The 21,807-nt window shown below is 38.6% G+C and overlaps 1 protein-coding gene across 1 annotated transcript; it reads right to left on the bottom strand.

The window, feature by feature from the left end:
- Positions 1 to 16,717: 16,717 nt before the first annotated feature.
- Positions 16,718 to 18,686, bottom strand: LOC121997067 (probable LRR receptor-like serine/threonine-protein kinase At1g56130). Its single transcript, XM_042551286.1, has 4 exons — positions 18,574 to 18,686; positions 18,347 to 18,484; positions 17,133 to 17,271; positions 16,718 to 17,052 (listed from the first exon to the last, which is right to left on the bottom strand). The coding sequence occupies exons 2-4, from the start codon at positions 18,461 to 18,463 to the stop codon at positions 16,955 to 16,957; spliced, it is 354 nt and encodes a 117-aa protein (XP_042407220.1). The 5' UTR covers positions 18,464 to 18,484; positions 18,574 to 18,686; the 3' UTR covers positions 16,718 to 16,954.
- Between the last annotated feature and the right edge of the window lie 3,121 nt (positions 18,687 to 21,807).

The raw sequence follows: 21,807 nt of genomic DNA, 5'->3' as shown, positions 1-21,807 counted from the left end.
CTTATGATATGGTTGAACATCTTCGTCAACTGTATCAAGGACAAGCGAGGCATGAGAGATTTGAGATCTCAAAGGCACTGTTTCAGTGCAAGATGTCAGATGGGGCTCCCGTAGGCCCATATGTACTCAAGATGATTGGGTACATAGAAAACCTACAGAGGTTGGGATTCCCGCTTAGCCAAGAGCTGGCCACTGACCTGATCTTGCAATCCTTGCCGGATAGCTATAGTCAGTTCGTTCTAAACTACAATATGAACAAAATTGACAAGCCACTGCCCGAGCTGCTTAGCATGTTAAGAACTGTTGAGCTGAACCTTAATAAGGCAAAGCCCCACTCTGTTCTGATGGTTCAGAAACACAAGGGCAAGGGCAAGCCCAAAGGCAAAGGAATGTCCCAAGCCAAGGGCAAAGGCAAGGCACTGAAGCCTAAAGGAGGGGTCGCCAAGGATGCTACCTGCTTCCACTGCGGTCAGACCGGGCACTGAAAGAGGAACTACAAGGTGTACCTGAAAGATCTTAAGAAGAAGCGAAGTGAGACTTCCACTTCAGGTATATATATTATAGAAGTCAATCTATCTATTTCTTCATCATGGGTATTAGATACCGGATGTGCTTCTCACATTTGTACTAATGTGCAGACGCTGAGAAATAGCAGGGCATTGGCGAAGGGCGAGGTGGACCTACGCGTAGGCAATGGAGCACGGGTTGTTGCTGTTGCTGTAGGAACTTATCATCTATCTTTGCCCTCTGGGCTTATATTAGAATTAGATGAATGTTGTTATGTGCCTGCTTTAACTAAGAACATAATTTCAATTTCTTGTTTGGACAAGAAAGGTTTCTCTTTTATTATAAAGGACAAATGTTGTTCTGTTTATTTAAAATATATGTTCTATTGTAGTGCACCTCTAATGAACGGACTCTACATTCTAGATCTTGAAAACCCTATCTATAACATAAATACCAAGAGGTTCAAGTCAAATGACCTGAACCAAACCTATCTCTGGCACTGTCTCTTAGGTCATATAAATGACAAGCGCTTATTCCAGCTCCATAAGGATGGTTTGCTGGACTCATTTGATTTTGAATCTTATGAGACGTGCGAGTCATGCTTACTAGGCAAGATGACCAAGACTCCCTTTAGTGGGCATAGGGAAAGAGCGACTGATTTGTTAGGACTCATACATAGTGATGTATGTGGCCCTTTCAATGTCGCTGCTAAAGGCGGTTATAGGTACTTCATCACATTTACTGATGACTTCAGTAGATATGGTTATGTGTACTTGATGACACATAAGTCTGAATCCTTTGAAAAGTTCAAAGAATTCAAGAATGAAGTACAGAACCAGCTTCGCAAGAGTATTAAGATACTTCGATCAGATCGAGGTGGAGAATACCTTAGCCATGAGTTTCGTGACTACCTAGCTGAGTGTGGGATTCTATCCCAACTCACTCCTCCTGGAACACCACAATGGAATGGTGTATCCGAAAGGAGGAATCGTATCCTATTAGATATGGTACGATCTATGATGAGTCACACAGATGTTCCGACATTCCTTTGAGGCTATGCTCTAGACACGACAACTTTTATACTCAACCGAGTTCCATCCAAGGCCGTTATAAAGACACCATATAGGATATGGACTGGGAGAGATGCTCAGGTGTCTTTCATGAGGATTTGGGGTTGTGAGGCTTACGTTAGATGTCAAGTCTCAGACAAATTAGGACTCAAATCCGACAAGTGCTACTTCATTGGATATCCCAAGGAAACTAAGGATATTACTTCTACATTCCCAGTCAGCACAAGGTAGTTGTGGCAAAGACTGGGGTCTTTCTAGAAAGAGACTTTGTTTCTAGAAAGACTAGTGGGAGCACGTTCGATCTTGAAGATGTTGGATCGAGACGTGCTAGAGGGGGGGGGGGGTGAATAGCACTCGTGGCTATTTTGATCGTATCAGAATCGTAAAACTATCAAAGTAAATATACGCAGCGGAAATAACGAATACAATCACAGAGGGACACAAGAAGTTTTACTTCGTTCGGAGCCTAAGGCGACTCCTACTCGAAGGCCCGCGATCCTTGATCGCTTTCCGTGGGCAACAACTATAAGCTCGTAAAATGTACAATAAGATATTACAATTGAAAGAACTAAAACAAATTATACCGACAACAATAAAGTAGCAGAATCTGAAGCTCCGGGTTGTCGGGGACTTGTAACAGCACTTCTGGGTGTTTCTAGAGCAGCTTGTAGCGTAATGATTGCTTGGAGTTCGTTCTTCTGGTGCTGCTGCTCGAGACCCCTTATAAAGGGTGTTCAGGGCGCCTTGAAGCCCTTCAAGGCACCTTAAACAGGCCGAGTCACCCGCGGAGATCAGCACAGACTTGGTCGAACTTCATCCAGTTCAAGGCGCCTTCACCCAAGGCGCCTTCAACCTTCGACCCAAGGCACCTTGAACTTCATCTAAGGCGCCTCCAACCTTCTGCATCTGCCTTGCACCTTAGGCGCCTCAAGCTCCATGGAGGACACTGTTCATCGGAGTTGTAATTTGCTCCTTTGTTCCCGCAAAATGTGTTAGTCCCAAACACATACCCCGCAAAACAAAGTTAGCACGAAACATAATGAATGATAATAATAAAAGTTTTGACAGCATTCGAAGAACTTCGGATTTCTCCCCGGAAACCCTAGGTCGACCCGACGCCTACTGTTCCCTCTACGGGGAACACGTCCTCACCTACTCCACTTAGGAGATTTACCTGTTGCCAGTGCGATCCTCCAGATCGACTGGACTTTTGCTCAGCACTCGACGCTTCCGGACTTTCTGCTGGACATCCGCTTCCCGGCTAGTCCAGTCTTTCACCTGGTTCGCGACACCAGGACTTTCCACCTAGGGTTACCACCCCCTAGGACTTTTGCCTGAAGCCATCGACCTGCCAAGACTTTCCGCATAGGGTTACCACCCCCTATGACCTAGGGTTACCACCCCCTAGGGTTTTCCCTTTGCATAACCGCAGCTAGGACTTTTCTCCACCTAGGGTTACCACCCCCTAGGACCTAGGATTACCACCCCCTAGGGTTTTTCACCTGCCTAACCGTAGTTAGGACTTTTCCTGAAATACTCATTCAACATGTTAGATCACAACACACCTTAACTTTGAATCCTTTACCATTATCAAAACTCAGGTTCGATCGTTAGATGCTTCCCGCACCAACAATTTCCCCCTTTTTGATTATGGCAACCCAAATTCAAAGTTAAGTAAAAACAAATGCATAAAAAGGTTTTAAGTGAGCAAGCTTAAGTATATAAAATCAAATCAACGCCTAACTTAAGCTAACACTTAAACTTTTGTGAAGCTCCCCCTTAATACAGGGTTTCCTTTTTAAATTTTTACTTTTTACTTTTAAAGTTTACTTTTGAATTTTCTTATTCTCCCCCTTTGCCTTTATCAAAAAATAAGCCAGTTTCAATTTTTCTTTTTAAAAAATAAATTAGACTAAAAAACAAGATAAGTGCTAAGTTGAAAAGTAACTTTTCACCTAAAATTTTGAAAGCACTGAGTTAAAATTTTGCAAAACTATCTGAAAGGTAACCTAAAAAATATCTTAGCAATAATATATAATGTTAGGTTTCAAGGTTGGCTAAGTTTGAAAAAAAATTTGAAAGTTGCTCTATGAACCACTTAGCTAAGCCTTTTGCAAACATTGAACTTTGAAAATGTAGCTTAAGTGAAAAGTGACTTAGCTTAATTTAAAAACTTGTTAATTTTTAAGTTGAAGAGAGAGAGTAGCTAAAATTTTAATTTAGGTTATTTATTCAGTTGGTCCTTAAGTCCAAGCATGAATCAAGTTGAATAGCAATGTAATTAGTGTTGATCAGATATCAGAGCCCTAAAGTATAGACATTTTTAACTAAAAGATTGAGTATCCTTTACCAACTGTCTAACCTTGAGTTACTTGCTGATTGTCTACAGGACAATAGCTTTCACTTGGTTAGTCAAATTAAGTTATTTTGGTCCAGATAGACTTGACTAGAGCTGGAGAACTTAACTTGATTAGTGTTTATTGTATATTTAACGCCCAGACTCATATTGATGCACAGATATAAGCATTCTTGAGTCCAGGCTGTACCCTATGCATCTCACGCCGTTCTATGTTTTACAAACACAATCAAGGTAAACCTAGGTGTTTGTGAGATGCTCTGGCTGAGTCCTAGGGGAACATGATTTCTAGGGGAAAATCCTAGGCTAAGTCCAATTTTTGAAATTCTAGAAAAGTAGGGATTTTGACAAAATCAAGATTTTACCTAGAATTTATAAAAAAATGTAAGAATATAATGTTATAGTATCTATTCTACCCAACACATACCTATTTGTCTTCTAAGGGAGCTGAACTCAAGTTCAGGTAAGGGTTTTGTGAAAATATCAGCTATGTTTGATTTTGACTCAACATAGTTGAGTATAATATCACCCTTAGCTACATGGTCCCTTACAAAATGATGCTTCACCTCTATATGTTTAGTCCTTGAGTGATGAATTGAGTTTTTTGTTAGATTTATTGAACTTATATTATCAATTGAAATTTTTGTTTTATGATATTCTAGTTGATAGTCTTTAAGAGTATGCATCATCCATAGCAATTGAGATGCACATTCACCTAAGGCTATATATTCAGCTTCAGTGGTAGATAAAGCAACACAATGTTGCTTTCTACTTGACCAACTTACAAGGCATTGCCCTATAAATTGACAACTGCCACTTATGCTTTTTCTATCTAACTTGCATCCAGCGTAATCTGAGTCAGAATAGCCATGAAGGTCAAGAGTGCAAGTTCTAGGGTACCAGAGTCCTATATTTAGAGTACCTTTAATGTACCTAAGTATTCTTTTAACATAGGTTAAGTGTGACTCTTTTGCGCAGGATTGGTATCTTGCGCACATACCTACAGCAAACAATATATCAGGTCGGCTTGCAGTTAGATACAGTAAACTACCTATTATACTTCTATAATATTTTGGGTTTTCCAACTGGGTCGGAGTTAATATTGATGTTGGTTGCCATTGGAGTATTTATTATTTTTGAATTTTCCATACAGAATTTTTTAATTAACTCCTTAGCATATTTAGTTTGATAAACATAACTTCCATCTTTAGTTTGTTTTATTTGTAAGCCTAAGAAAAAATTAAGTTCACCAACCATACTCATTTCAAATTCATTTTCCATTAGTCTAACAAATTCTTTTAGAAATTTAGAGTTAGTAGATTCAAAAATTATATCATCAACATAGATTTGGGCTATGAAGATGTCTTTATCTACAGTTTTTACAAATAGAGTTGGATCTATTTGACCTTGGTTGAAGCCTTTAGATATAAGGTGATTGGATAACCGTTCATACCATGCCCTAGGGGCTTGTTTAAGTCCATACAAGGCCTTTTTTAACTTAAATACATGATTAAGATTGTCTAAGTCTTCAAATCCTGGGGGTTGGCTTACATAGACTTCTTCTTTGATGAAACCATTTAAAAAGGCTGACTTAACATCCATTTGGAATAATTTAAACCCTTTATTTTCTGCATAGGCTAATAGCATTCGAATGGATTCGATTCTAGCTACTGGTGCGTAGGTTTCATCGTAGTCTAATCCTTCAACTTGACTAAACCCTTTGGCTACTAGTCTGGCTTTGTTTCTTATGATATCACCCTGATCATCCAACTTATTTCTAAAAACCCATTTGGTGTCTATTATTGATTTATCTATGGGTTTAGGTACAAGGTCCCAGACTTGGTTTCTCTCAAATTGGGCTAATTCTTCCTGCATTGCAATAATCCAGTCTGGATCAGGCAGGGCTTCTTCTATAGTTTTAGGTTCAATTTTAGAAATTAGAGCGATCTAACTAAGGTTTCTATAGGATGATCTTGTTCTGACTCCAAGGTTTGGGTCACCCAAAATTTGGTCAGGTGGGTGAGAAGTGCTTATTCTAATTGGTCTTATCTGTGAGTCAGAACCTTATTCTTCAGACTCGTTAAGATTAGGTTGGATTTCATCATCGTCTACTGCTCTTTGATTAGTGTCAATATTTTCATTAGTTAAATTATTTTCTTCATCAAATATCACATTAGTTGTTTCTTCAACTTTCAAGGTATTTTGATTATATACTCTAAAGGCTCTACTGGTAGAGGAGTATCCTAAGAATATTCCTTGGTTAGATTTGGGTGTAAATTTTCCTAAGTGGTCTTTAGTATTTAAAATGTGAACTTTACAACCAAATACTTTTAAATAGTTTAAGTTAGGAATTTGATGATAATATAGTTCATAAGGAGTTTTCTTGTGATATTTATTGATTAAAATTCTGTTTTGAATATGATTTGCAGTATTTATGGCTTCAGCCCAAAATTGGTGATTTAAATTATATTCATTTAACATAGTTCTGGCGGCTTCTTGTAGTGTTCTATTTTTACGTTCCACTAGGCCATTTTGCTGAGGGGTTCTAAGACATGAAAATTCATGTAGATATCCATTTATTTTACAAAATTGAGTAAATATATGATTTTCAAATTCTCCCCCGTGATCACTTCTTATTCTTTTAATTTTAGTATCTTTTTCATTTTCTATTAATTTGCAAAAATTACTAAATGTTTCATAGGTTTTATCTTTTGTTTTTAGGAATCTTACCCATGTAAACCTAGAATAGTCATCAATTATTACTAAGCAATACTGGTTCTTGCTTAATGACTTGGCTCCATGTGAATCAAATAGGTCAAGGTGAAGGAGCTCAAGTAATGAGTTGGTTCTTTCTAGATTTGTTGGTTTGTGTGTTGACTTAGTTTGTTTTCCTTGTTGACAAGCATTACAGATTGAGGTTTCAATGAATTTTAGTTTGGGCAGACCTCTAACTAGACCGTTATGACTCATTCTTGAAATGAGTCTAGTGTGAGTGTGACCCAGTCTTCTGTGCCACAAGTCAGTCTCCTCTTCTTGTGTTATTAAACACTTTATTGAGGATGTGGGTAGATTAATTGAGTACATATTATTTTTCCTAAGTCCCTTAAGTGTAATTTCAGGATTTTCAATATTTTTGACTAGACACCTAGTTTTGTCAAAAGTGACTAAGTATCCGCTATCACATAATTGGCTTATACTTAGTAAGTTGAAATTGAAATTATCAACTAACAGAACTTTTCTAATAATAAACTCGGAGCTGAGTTCGATATTACCTCTTCCGATTACTTTAAGTTGACCATTGTTGCCGAATGCAACTGATCCTAAATTTTTTAATTTGAGCTTTGAAAACTTCAATTTATCTCCAGTCATATGTCTGGAGCATCCACTATCCAACATCCATTGATCCAGCTCCTACACATGAAGTAGTTGAATTGGTTTCTTTTTAATGGATTAAAGATAGCGTGATTGAAGCAGACACTATGTTTTCTATTCCATTGTATTCAAGATAATTAAAATAAACTGAAAATTACTTTGCATTTTAAGTTTTAAATAATTTTGACATTAATTTTAAGAAGATTTGTAAATAATTTTGAAATTAATTTTGAAAAGATTTTTAAATAATTTTGAAATTGATTTTGAAAAGATTTTTAAATAATTTTGAAATTGATTTTGACAATATTTTTAAATAATTTTGAAAAGATTTTTAAATAATTTTAAAATTAATTTTAAAAAGATTTTTTAAATAATTTTGAAATAAATTTTGAGTTAATTACTTTGATGATAATTTAAGATAATTAACTTGATTAATTTAAATTCAATTCAATTTTACTTTTAATTTCTTAGTCATCTCACCCGATCTAAATTGTCAATCAGGGAATCCTATAATTGATGTGAGATGAATTATGGTTGAATTTAAGGGTCTGGTTTAACTTTGTGTTAGATTCAGGTTTAGCTTTGGGTTCAACAAGTAAGCATTCTTTGGATAAACTTCTGGGCTATGGTGAGTCACAAGGAGCTCATTAAAGTAACCATGCCTTCAAGGTTTTCCAAATAGTCCTACCCATTGAACTTAGTACTAAACCTCGGTCTAACTAGTTAGGATCCATTTAAGGGTAGCTTCGGTCAGTTCCACTTGGCCAAATGCACCAGGTCGAAGCCATATCTTCCTAGACATGCGATGCCCAAGCTTCCCTAACTTACTATCATCCAAAAACTTCACCAGTACCGTGGGTTAAGTTAAACATAGCCCATTTTTTCTAACCTTAATTACCCTGCCGGGTAGTCTACTCTTGTTTACCCATTTCGGGTAGATTAAGTTCGGAGGTGCCAGATAATCTGGAGCCTTCCTTTTAATTTGATTTAATTATTTAATTTCGAATTTTGAATTTCATTTAATTCTTGAATTTAATTTTTGAATTTATAATTTTAAATTTTGAATTTTGAATTTGAATTTCGAATTTTGAATTTCATTTTTGAATTAATAATTTAATTCTTGAATTTAATTTTTGAATTTATAATTTAATTTTGAATTTTTTATTTTTGAATTTATAATTTAATTTCGAATTTTGAATTGAATTTTTGAATTTATAGTTTAATTTCGAATTTTGAATTTCATTTATAGTTTAATTTCGAATTTTGAATTGAATTTTTGAATTTATAGTTTGATTTCGAATTTTAAATTTAGATTTTTAATTTTAAATTTAATTTATTTTTAGTATCGTTTTTCTTTTTGCTCCCCCTGGATCACGGCCTCGATGTGGTCTATCGAGGTAGTATATTTGATCCTTCGGGACCCAGTATTGACCAAATCCAACTTGATTGATCAATTTGGACTTGGGGACCCATGCTTGGACTGATTTACTACTTTGTTTGTTTATTAAAGATAAATAGGATTTATATTTTTTTTTACTTTTGTATCCTAGCCCAGTTCTATTGTAGACAACTCTTTGTGTCCCAAGAATTAGATCCAAATTCTTGGAACCCAGAGAGAACTTTTCTAGAGTAATTTTTAACTTGTTTAACTGATTTTTCAGATTTGAATTTTCTTTCTCAAGTCGTTGTACTTGAGTTGAATCTTCAGTTAAAGATTTTGAGTTAGTTACTCCTTTAAGAGTGGTTATTTCTCTTAAAAGTGACTTAATTTTCAAATTTGACTTAGCTAATTTGCGAAGTAAATAATTGACTAAATTATTGAGTCTAGGAATACTTACAGCGGAGTCTGGTCCTTCGGATCCGTGACTTTGCTCAGAGTCGGCTTCTGACTCGCTCTCGGATTCGCTGATCTGGTCCCGGGCCATCAATGCGAGTAAACTTGTTTGGTTGAGTTCGTCGTCTTCGTCCTCCGAAGAAGATTCGTCCCAGGTTGCCTTTAGGGCCTTCTTTCTTCTTTGCTTCTTGGCTTCCTTTTGATTGGGGCGGTTGGCCTTGATCCCCTATTTTGCACCGTAACATGTGACTTCAAGTTTTGTCTTTGATTGGGCCTCCTTGGATTGAGCTGCCTTCTTAGATCTTTCTTGTTGAATCCTTCTTCTTCTTGTAGAGTTTCTTTACAAGATTCACAAGTTCGCTTGATCGGATTCGTCTTTGATTCCGATTCAACTTTTCGCCTTCCTCTTGATTCCGTTCGACTCGTTCCTGCAACCAAAGCAATCCCTTTCTCGGATGGCCGTGCATTAGTCTGTTCATGGAGTTCGAATTCACTAAACAATTCATCTAATTTTAAGGAAGACAAATCCTTAGAGACTTTATAGGCATCTACCATTGATGCCCATAGTGTACTCCTAGGGAATGAGTTAAGGGCATACCTTATTATATCTCTGTTTTCTACCTTCTGCCCGATTCCATGTAGAGAATTCAGGATATCTTGAATTCGGGCGTGCAAAGAGCTTGCCGTCTCGCCTTCCTGCATTTTCAAATTGTATAGTTTATTTAATAACAAATCACGCTTACTTACCTTGGTTTCTGAGGTGCCCTCGTGTAGTTCGATCAGTTTCTCCCATAGTTCCTTTATGGAGGAGAATGGACCGACTCTGTTGAGCTCTTCTTTGGTCAGACCGCATTGGATGGTGCAGGTGGCTTTGGCGTCGGCTTCCACCTTCTTGATAAATGCGGGCTCCCAGTTTTCACAGGATGTAGGCTTACCATCGGTACCAGTTGGTAGTTGTAGTCCTGTTCTGACGATCATCCAGGTGTCGAACTGGATCTTTAGATATATTTCCATTCGCCCCTTCCAATATCCGAAGTCTTCTCCGGAAAATAGTGGGGGGCGAACGGTGCTATATCCTTCTTGTTGGGCCATTTAGATCTAAAAGAACAAAAAACAACAAGATCTATTCCAAGACTGAGTCTTGGATTAGTAGTGTGGGAAGAGAATAGTAATAATTACGAGCTCGAGTGGTGTTGTACCAACTTCGGGCAAAAAATCGATTCGTAAAAAGAAATTAGAATATAGCTATGAGGCTAAATTCTAATTGACTCCGAACAAAACCACGAAAAGAAAATTGTCTTGAATAGTGGTTGCACTGATTCAAGACGACCCCGCTCTGATACCAATTGTTAGATCGAGACGTGCTAGAGGGGGGGGGGGGTGAATAGCACTCGTGGCTATTTTGATCGTATCGGAATCGTAAAACTATCAAAGTAAATATACGCAGCGGAAATAACGAGGGACACAAGAAGTTTTACTTCGTTCGGAGCCTAAGGCGACTCCTACTTGAAGGCCCGCGATCCTTGATCGCTTTCCATGGGCAACAACTATAAGCTCGTAAAATGTACAATAAGATATTACAATTGAAAGAACTAAAACAAATTATACCGACAACAATAAAGTAGCAGAATCTGAAGCTCCGGGTTGTCGGGGACTTGTAACAGTACTTCTGGGTGTTTCTAGAGCAGCTTGTAGCGTAAGGATTACTTGGAGTTCGTTCTTCTGGTGCTGCTGCTCGAGACCCCTTATAAAGGGTGTTCAGGGCGCCTTGAAGCCCTTCAAGGCACCTTAAACAGGCCGAGTCACCCGCGGAGATCAGCATAGACTTGGTCGAACTTCATCCAGTTCAAGGCGCCTTCAGCCTACCCAAGGCGCCTTCAACCTTCGACCCAAGGCGCCTTGAACTTCATATAAGGCGCCTCCAACCTTCTGCGCCGGCTTTTCCTGGTTCGCACCCGAGGCGCCTCCAAGCTCCATGGAGGCGCCTCGGACACTGTTCATCCGAGTTGTAACTTGCTCCTTTGTTCCTGCAAAATGTGTTAGTCCCAAACACAACAAACATAATAGCATAATAAATGATAGTTTTGGACTGTCCGAGTCTGACTTCGGGTTTCCCCGGAACCCTAGGTCGACCCGACGCCTACTGTTCCCTCTACGGGGAACACGTCCTCACCTACTCCACTCGGAGATTTACTTGTTGCCGGTCGATCCTCCAGATCGACTGGACTTTTGCTCAGCACTCGACGCTTCCGGACTTTCTGCTGGACATTCGCTTCCCGGCTAGTCCAGTCTTTCACCTGGTTCGCGACACCAGGATTTTCCACCTAGGGTTACCACCCCCTAGGACTTTTGCCTGAAGCCATCGACCTGCCAAGACTTTCCGCATAGGGTTACCACCCCCTATGACCTAGGGTTACCACCCCCTAGGGTTTTCCCTTTGCCTAACCGCAGCTAGGACTTTTCTCCACCTAGGGTTACCACCCCCTAGGACCTAGGGTTACCACCCCCTAGGGTTTTTCACCTGCCTAACCGCAGTTAGGACTTTTCCTGAAATACTCATTCAACATGTTAGATCACAACACACCTTAACTTTGAATCCTTTACCATTATCAAAACTCAGGTTCGATCGTTAGATGCTTCCCGCACCAACAGAAGAAGTTCAAGATGCGAACAATAGCACTGAAGCCTCGATGGAAGTTGAACTGGAACCACAAAGTGTTGTGGATGATGTTGTTTCACAAGGAGTTGAGGAACAACAACCAGTTCAAGTAGACATACCTCTTCGTAGGTCTGATAGGGTACGTCGTCAGCCTGAAAGATACTCATTTCTCTTGTCTGACCATGATGACGTTGTGCTTATAGAGGATGAGCCTACCACCTATCAGGAAGCTGTGATGAGACCAGATTCCGAGAAATGGCTAGAGGCCATGAGATCCGAGATGGAATCCATGTACACCAACCAAGTATGAACTTTGGTTGATCCACCTGAAGGGGTAAAACCCATAGGGTGTAAGTGGGTCTTTAAGAGAAAGACTGACATGGATGGACTTATCTATAAGGGTCGCTTGGTAGCTAAAGATTTTAAGCAGATTCATGGTATTGACTATGATGAAACCTTTTCTCCAGTAGCGATGTTTAAGCCCATTCGGATCATGCTTGCTATTGCAGCATACCATGACTATGAGATATGGCAGATGGATGTCAAAACCGCGTTTCTGAATGGAAACCTACTCGAGGATGTGTACATGACACAACCTGAGGGTTTTGTAGATCCACAGCATACTAGCAGAGTATGCAAGTTGCATAGGTCCATTTATGGACTAAAGCAAGCTTCTCGGAGCTGGAATCTTCGATTCGATGATGTAATCAAGTAGTTTGGTTTCATCAAGAACGAAGATGAGCTTTGTGTCTACAAAAAGGTTGTAGGGGATATAGTTGTCTTCCTCATATTGTATGTAGATGACATACTACTCATTGGGAAGGACATCCCTTTGCTTCAGTCTGTTAAGACCTGGCTAGGGAGTTGCTTCTCAATGAAAGACTTATGTGAGGCATCCCGCATTCTAGGGATACAGATCTATAGAGATAGATCTAAGAGATTGCTTGGCCTAAGTCAGAGTACATATATTGACAAGGTACTCCTTCGGTTTGCCATGCAAAATTCCAAGAAGGGATTTCTACCGATGTCACATGGCGTGAGTCTTTCGAAGACTCAAGGTCCCTCTTCTAGAGAGGAGAGAAATCGCATGGATCAGATCCCTTATGCCTTAGCCATAGGATCTATCATGTACGTCATGCTATGTACTTAACTTGATGTCTCGTATGCTTTGAGCATGACGAGCAGATACCAGTCAGATCCAGGTGAAAGTCACTGGATAGTGGTCAAGAATATTCTTAAGTACTTAAGAAAGACTAAAGAATATTTCTTGATATATGGAGGCAATGATGAGCTAGCTGTAAAGGGTTACAGTGATGCCAACTTCCAGACCGATCAGGATGATTATCGATCACAGTCAGGGTTCGTATTTTGCATAAATGGTGGTGCTGTGAGTTGGAAGAGTTCAAAGCAGGACACAGTAGCTGATTCTACGACAGAGGTCGAGTACATTGCTGCATCAGAGGCAGCAAAGGAGGCAGTTTGGATCCGCAAGTTTATCACTGAACTTGGGGTGGTTTCCAGTATCACTGACCCTATTGAGCTCTTTTGTGACAACAATGGAGCTATAGCACAGGTGAAGGAACCTCGCTCACACCAGCGGACCAAACACATACTACGACGCTTCCATCTCATTCGAGAGATTATCGAGAGAGGAGATGTGAAGATTTGCAGAGTACCTATAGAGGCTAACATCGTAAATCCCTTGACCAAGGCTTTGGCACAGAGGAAGCATGATGGTCACACTAGGTCATTGGGGCTTAGAGCCTACACTGATTGACGCTAGTGCTAGTGGGAGATTGTTAGTTAGAGCCCTAGAGCCAATCATTTGATGATTGTATTATGGACTTATTGTATCATATTCTTATATATAAATAAAGACATTTGTTTTGGTTATTATACTTACTTGTATTGGTGTCAAATAAACTAAGTATAATAGCGTCCTTGAGTAGAAGGTTCTCACCTATATCGATCGGTTAATTGAACCGATATTGAGATGATATAGGGAACACTACTCTTAATCATTCCTAGTCGAGTATTAACATTCAGGGACAATGTTAATGCAATAAGACTAGCATGTAGGTCAACTCGATGACTTGATCTCACAAGTCATGGATATGGAGATATCAAGTTGACACATGGGTATGCATTGGAGAATGTATACTGAATGACCAGCCATGAGAAAGTATTATGGATCGTTATATGAGTGTCATATACTTTCTCATGTGGCTATTAGTATGACTACTAGTCCTTGGACCCGAAGTCACCATGGATCCCTACATAAGGAGTTATGTACTTTGGTTTCGTCAAATGTCACCCGTAACTGGGTGGACTATAAAGGCGATTACTGGGTATGTAACGAATTATGCAGAGGGATGTGAGTGATGTAGATGGGATCTATCCCTCCTATATGACGAGAGCGACATTAATATTCTTGATAGAGTGAGACCACGATATGCATGACCATGCCCAAATGAGTCAATATAAGATATTGAGCTCATTTGATTTAGTGAGTCTACTTGGAGTTCAAGATTTAGATTGGTCAGAGGATGACACGGTCTATGCCTCACATTGATCAATCTAGATGTCTTGAATAGAATGACACTTGTCATATATTGTGAGGAGTCACAATTAGTAGTCACAAGGTGATGTTGGATCTCGACATTTTTGTAACTTGGGTAGTAATGATGTGTTGCTAGATACCGCTCATTACTTATGCTCCTTAATGGGTTTAGGGGCATTGCCAACGTTATAAGAACCTATAGGGTCACACACTGAGGACAATTAGATGGAGATTAGGTTCATATGATGAACCAAGAGGATTAGATTCATTTGATGAATCAAATTGGATTAAGAGTAATCCTAATTGGGCTAATTGAGTTGGACTCAAGTTGATTCATGTGTTCAATGAGTCTAATTTAGATTATGACTCATTGAATCAATTTAATTAAATGAATTAGATTCATTATATTAAATTGGCTTGAATTAAATGGTTGGATTAGATCAACCATGAGAGAGATTAAGTCAAGTTTGACTTGACTTGAGAGGAAGAGGAAGAGTCAAGTTTGACTTGACTTTATGCCACATCATTTGTGACTTGGCATTAAGTGGCCAATGATGAGGTGCCACATCATCATGTTTAGCACATGTGTGTGCCACCTCATGGAGGTTACAAATCTCTTTAATGGCCACACTTAATGCAAAATGGAGGTTACACTTTTGTGAAAGTGGTTGGCCACTTTTGTAAAGGGAATGAATTCATTTTTCATTCAAGTGTCATTTACATCTTCTTCTTCCTCAAGTGCTCTCTCTTCTTGCTCTTCCTCTCCTCTCTTGACCGAACACCATCTAGGTGCTAGCACACCTATTGTTTGGTCTTCTCCACCTAATTAATTCGTGTGGATACTTCTAGAGAGTTGTCTACTTTGACAACTTGAGATCCGACATCTCCTTGGACGAGCGGGATACGAAAAGGGTACGCATCGAAGGTATAAAGGGTTTCCTCTTTGTAAATCTAGTGTAGATCTAGATTAGAAACTCGTACTCGTATTTTATTTTATTTCTACTTCGCACGGATCCGGTGGCTTGGGGCTTCGGGGTTTCTGCGATGCGAAAAAGTGGTTTTCGCGGCCCGAAAAACCCAACAAATACGGCAGTAGAGCGGCATATGCAAAAATTTTTCCGTAGCATTCCATTAATGAGTCTTTTTACTTTTGCAATATAATATGATTTTGACTCCTAGGAGACCCAGGATCTGAACGCTATTGATAAATAGCTTATATGAGATGTGTTGACTTAGTGTTTTTTTATCATTAAAAAAAAATCAAAACAGTTTTGTTATTTTTGCTACTATATATATTTTTAATTATATTATATTTTTTTAGGAACAATGTAGATACATGTATATTTTATCACCATTAGTAGATATCCAAATTCTCATTAAAGTATATATATTTTTGAAACTTGTTAAACTTGTATTAATTAGTTTGTATATATTTTTTTGATAAATAGTTATAACTTTGTGTATATCTAGCTAAACTTTAGATTTATATATGAGTAGGATTATTTCAAAATAGAAAATATAGTGAATTTTAAACCATGTGCTTGTATTTTATAATAATCTATCGTATTATACTTACAGCATGATCAGATGATAAGATGGGATGATGATTAAATTTGAATTCTCTATGTTTGATTTTATAATGCAAGTATTTGAAATGTTTCTGAACCATGTACAATGATTTATTGATATAATGAATGTTAAATATGTCATTAATTTGTAATTATATGTTGATTTGTTAGTATGTACTTGGTTTGTTAGTTTGTAACTGTGTTAGTATTTGAAATATTTTTTGAATATTGAAATATTGATATCATTGTCGATGTTGATATCCTTGTTTATGTTGATATCGATGTTAATGTTTTATTGTTGTTGATGTGATATCATTTTTGATGTTGTGATTTTGTTGTTATCTTAGTATATAGAGTTGAAAGATAAATAAGAGGTGGTGCTGCAGAGTTTTACTAGAAATTCAATGAGGATTTCGGTCACTAATTAGTAATAGAAAATAAAATTTTCATCTCTAAATTTAGTTGACGACCAAAAACTTTGATCATGGTCGCTAACGGCAGTTGATGATGAATTAGTGAATGTCGATCGCTAAACCCGATTAATGTTGTAGTAAATCATGAACAGGATGTTAAAGATCCAAGTGATTTTGAATGCAAATAAGGGATGTTACAAAAGATATGAATATGATGCCTTGGACAGGCCAAGCCTTCGCCCCGAAAAATAACAAGGTTTCAGTGTTGCACAACCCATATAGTTGCAATCTCTGTCAAGAACGGCCCTTTCCTCGATGAGACTTGGTTGAGAGTTTCTTAACAGCTTCCATTGCTTAGTATGCCCTGCATGTTAGCCAATTTGCTTCAATTGGTCCAACTTATTATTTTACAAATAAAGAATTGGTAACTTAGTGTAAGAAATACAGAAAATAACAAATTTAACTTCACCATTAAATTATTGACCAATATGAATTCCTTCTTTCATTTAGGTAATAACTTGAATGCATAACACTCTTAATTACAAATGATGCAGAGAAGTAAACTTGTTTATCGTTGAACCAATGATAAACACAAGAAAAGTCAAACCTTAAACACTAGGCTAAATCCTCCCTCACCCAATTGAAGCCTTCGGTTGCAGCCCTTAGCTCGGCATAATTGAAGGTGAAAAGTTTCACATCCGGTCCTGTTAACACTATAAATCACAAAACAATTGGATCAATCGGTTAACTAATGTAATTCATGGCAGCAAAGTTGCAAGGGACTATTTGTTACCTGCTTCTTCATTTAACCTTCTTTTTCTTTGTCTCATGAAAATAATTTCAAATAGAGCCAACAATCCTAAAACAACAACTCCAACTAAAATACCCACAATAAAACCAGCACGGTTTTTTTTATAGGCTAGGAGTGAAGGCTGCATAGTAACACTAACATGTTAGGAGTTGTTGAAGGAAAGAAAACTAGGCAAATTGTGCAAGTTACTACGAGGAGATATACTTGTAGCTGAAATCAACAGGCCATTGCATCCTTGTGTAAGCCGGACCAAAAGAAATGAATTTCGAGAAAATTATCTGTCACTGGATACAACTACAATGGACCTGCCACTAGCCTGTTTTCTTATATCAAAATCTCTCTTTTAGATCATCCTATATCAGAATAGACAAACAGGGAAATAATAACTTAGTTCTTTCACAATGCTTGAATGTTTTTGACATCATGTATTGAGGAAGTGTTACTATTGGAGTAAGAATTGTAGCTCTCATATGTGTATAAAATATTGAAGAGCCTTCTACCCAAGCTTTGCCAAGTAGCCAAGTTAGGGAAGTCAGGGAACAAGTTAGGGTACGCAATCTCTGCAAATTGGAGCTTAACAGTATAGTTTCAATCTCAAGACCAAGACCATAGTATCTCAGTGAAGATGGAGCTAGACAACTTTGCAGTTAATTGCCGACCGTAGGGAACGAGTCAGGGTACACATATATCTTGTAGATGATATGACATCCATATGATCCCTGAATATGTTCTTAAAACATTTGTTGCTGTCAATTGATGAATGAGGTTGAAGTACCACATGGACATCAATGAAACACAGCGCACGCATAGATGGATACAAAATCAAATATATTCACTTTTAACTTAGCCCATTAGCAAGGTGATCACAAACTAAAGGAATGCACTAACTCAATAATGTTGGGCCTGTTGGCCACATGAATCATATTCATCCATTGAGCTCTAATTAATCCTTCTTCGTAATAGCCTAAAACAGTGAAGCAGCAAGAGATCGTCATAAAGAAAATCATTGAGAAAGAATGGTGCAATGTGTTTGTAGCATGGGAATATTATGGGAAAAGGTGATTAAGTCTGATTTTTTAATATGCTCAATTTAGGGTTGGTGATCTAAAAATAAAGTTTCATAGAATTGAAGATTTTGATATTAAAAACACCACCAATAAACTGTAATTGAGATATAGAAAACATATTTTACTTACCAAATAAATCTTTCCAATACCTCCCATGCCAAACCCAAAAAGATCAGAATGTTTTTTCTTCTTCTTCCTGCAGTTCTGCCAAACTGGAACATCATTTCTTAGGCCAAACTGGAACATCTCACTCCGCAAGGAAGTTTTCTACATGTCAAAAATCAACCTTTTTTCAACGGCCGTGTTGCAGATCGCAACACACGAATCAAGGAGAAAGAGACAGAACGAATACCTACGGTTTCTTTTGGAGCATCTCTCAGAGTTAAATCGATCTGCTCCGGCCTACTCCAATAGCAAACCTCAGTAGCGTTTTGCGGCTGAAGGCGATGGAGAAATGGAACTGAATAGGGTGCATCGCAAATAGGGTTTGGTTTGGGAGGCAGGATCTCTTGGACCACTTTTTGTGATCAAGGGGATGTGTCACTCTCATTTGCGGCCGGATCACGACCATGATCCGATCGTAAATGGTTGTGATCCCTTCCTGGGTTCATAGTCCCCACTAGGTTATAGTTTTTGTTCGGAGCGGGCGGTCGGAGGCCGCCTGAAGGACATCCTCGCTCGGCGCCCAGTAATCTGGTCACTTATCCACCACCGGAGGCCTTCGGGTGGCCTCCGACCACCCGCTCCGAACAAAAACTATAACCTGATGAGGGCGGTGAATCCTAGAAGGAATCACAACCATTTACGACCGGATCACGATCATGATCCGACCGTAAATGAGAGTGGCACATCCCCTAGACCACAAAAAAGTAGTCCAAGGGATTTTTGCTCTTGGTTTAGAGAGTAGTTCTGGGGACCGGATTCTCTGGTCCCCTTGTCCTGGTTCGCTACTGGACCGGAACAAGGAGATTTGTGGGAGACAATGGCCCCCACTTGTTAATAGGTGGAGGTCCATTGCCTCCCACCAATGTAAAACTGGACCATGAATTGGTCCAGCCTTTGCGGACCAGAAGATCCGCCCCCTAATTTTGGGCCTTCTTGTGGCACAGCGAAATAGAGAGGGTCAAATCGGGGACCGGATCCTCCGATCCCTTTATGGACCAGAAGATTCTCCCCCATCAAATAGGAGGGATAGGATCCTGTGGACCGCTTTTTGCGGTTTAGAGGATGAACCACTATTAGATTATTGGACCTTTTGAATGGACCCTATCTGTTTAATAGATGAGGTCCATTCAAATAGACCAATGCATGGAGTGGTTCATCCTCTGGACCGTAAAAAGCGGTCTAGAGGATCTGCATTGGAATTGACATGTAAAGTCTACTAAGCCCGGATCCTTTGGACCACTTTTTGCGGTCCAAGGGATGGTCCCTAAGCATGCATTGATGAAATACATAGTCCTCACTTAAAAAATAGGTGAGGACTATGCATTCCCACCAATGATGTCTAGGGACCATCCCCTAGACCGTAAAAAACGGTCCAGGGGATCTGCCCTCAAGTCCACCTAGCTCCATATTCCCCATAGGGATCCTCTGGTCCGCAAATTACGGACCAAGGGATGGTCCATTGCACGAGGACCCTTGATTTGGGAGGCCAAATCTTCTTATCCAGAATTTTCTGGACCAAAAGAGGCCATATTCATTCATTGGATGGGTGGACTGGACCCCACCTATTAAACGGGTGGGATCCAGTCCATCCAACTAATGAATGAACAAGGGATCAAGACTGATCCAGGGATCCGGGACCAGAGGATCCCTGCCCTTGATTTGGATGAACCCTACCTTTAAATAGGTGGGGTCCATTCAAATCAAGGGTCTAAAAAGGAGTCTGGATCCTCTGAACCGCTTTTTGCGACCCAGGGAATAGTCCCTAAGCATGCATTGGTGAAATACATAGTCCCCACTTAAAAAATAGGTGGGGGCCATGCATTCCCACCAATGGGATCATTCTCTGGTCCGCAATTTACGGACTAGAGGATCCATGCTCCCATATTCCGGGATCGGATCCTCTGGTCCCCTTGTTCGGGTCCGCTTTTAGACCGGGACAAAGAGATTGGTTGGAGGTAATGACCTCCACCTGTTAATAGGTGGGAGTCCATTATCCTTTACCAATATAAAAGTTAGATCATGAATTAGTCTAATCTTTACGGACTAGAAATTCCGCCCCCCACATATTCCGCCAAATTAAAAAAACGCAACCACTCCTGAGACGGCACTCATGCACATCAAAAATCCGATTGCCACAAGTTCGCTTGTGTAAGACCAAACCCTCGCCGCTTGAACGAAATGTCCGGTGCCATCACACCATGCCCTGGTTTTTTTTAGTCCATACTGTTTTTTTAGTCCATCAACACCAGGTATAATATAAACACAATTATTGAAATTATATTCAAATATAATAAATGAATAGCTAAACCTCTAAATATCCATTATGTTGAAGAGATTTTTCTTCTCTTGTGCTTCCTTATTTATGTTTTTCTCGGTTCTCGATAAAGATCATGTATCCCTCCCTTATTCATCCCTCCCTTATTCCCTATATATTCATCCATTATATTTAATGCCCTAGTCAAAGTGCAGTGGTAAGGTAATTGATAGATATTCAAGGGATCACAGGTTGATTCTCGACTGAAATATATACATATTTTATTTTAAAAAAAAATATTGGAAATGACACGAAGCTTCAATGCGAACACTTTTTAAATTTATTTTGATGATTGATATACAAAGGGAGGATAAAATTATGATTGGGCCGAGACCACATGAGGCCAAGCCCGACAAGTAGATTTTCCTAGACTTGGAAGCTAAGGCCGTGCCAAGTCATACCGAGCACAACACATGGACTGGCCAAGCCTTTGCACGACACCATACATGAGCATGTTCAAAATGAAATTGATGAACTAATACCAACTAAACTGTTTTTTTTTTTTAAAGACAAATTGAACCAATCAAATTTTAATAAACTTAATCGATATAAAATCAATTAATTTAATTGATTATCAAATTAATCGAACTTTTATCGATTCAGACTCTTATCAAACAGTTGAATCAAATTGATTTATCAAATGAGTTAGGCCTGATTCAATCATATCAGTTGACCAATGATATTCTAATTTAATTGACTTTATCAATTTGTGGAATTCAAAATCAAAATCCAATTAAAAATAAAATAAAATTTCAAATTAACTAATCTGTTAATTTAATTTAGCCGATATTTTACTTACCGATTCACCCAAACTCGTGAAGAGTTGTTAGGATCTTAAAGAGTAAGATTTGTATTGGAGACTAAATTTTTAACCATGAGACCATAAATTATCGATCCATACACAAATAGAATTTTGTTAGTAAAACTTCATCCGCCGATGATAGTGCATATACAAATATCTTTAAAACTTAAATAGTTTACTGTTAACTCGTGTACAAAATCTTCTCTAATTACTCATAAATTTTCTAGAATTTGATTTGATCAAAGATCCTATTTTTTTTTAACACTATACTCTATCGAAAAACATATAGGACAAACATTAAGAAGGAAA

This window comes from Zingiber officinale, chromosome 6A, assembly GCF_018446385.1.
Source record: "Zingiber officinale cultivar Zhangliang chromosome 6A, Zo_v1.1, whole genome shotgun sequence".
Lineage (NCBI taxonomy): Eukaryota > Viridiplantae > Streptophyta > Magnoliopsida > Zingiberales > Zingiberaceae > Zingiber > Zingiber officinale.
Note: the sequence above shows the minus strand (reverse complement) of the source record. Positions and strands in the feature narration are given on the sequence as shown.

What these genes read in the sequence shown, in the direction of transcription:
- LOC121997067 (XM_042551286.1), bottom strand. Translation starts at nt 18,463, where the DNA reads ATGTTCCAGTTTGGCCTAAGAAATGATGTTCCAGTTTGGCAGAACTGC. An exon ending in GTATTGGAAAGATTTATTTG is followed by an intron (nt 17,272 to 18,346) that starts GTAAGTAAAATA and finishes GTTACTATGCAG; the next exon opens with CCTTCACTCCTAGCCTATAA. An exon ending in AAGGTTAAATGAAGAAGCAG is followed by an intron (nt 17,053 to 17,132) that starts GTAACAAATAGT and finishes TGTGATTTATAG; the next exon opens with TGTTAACAGGACCGGATGTG.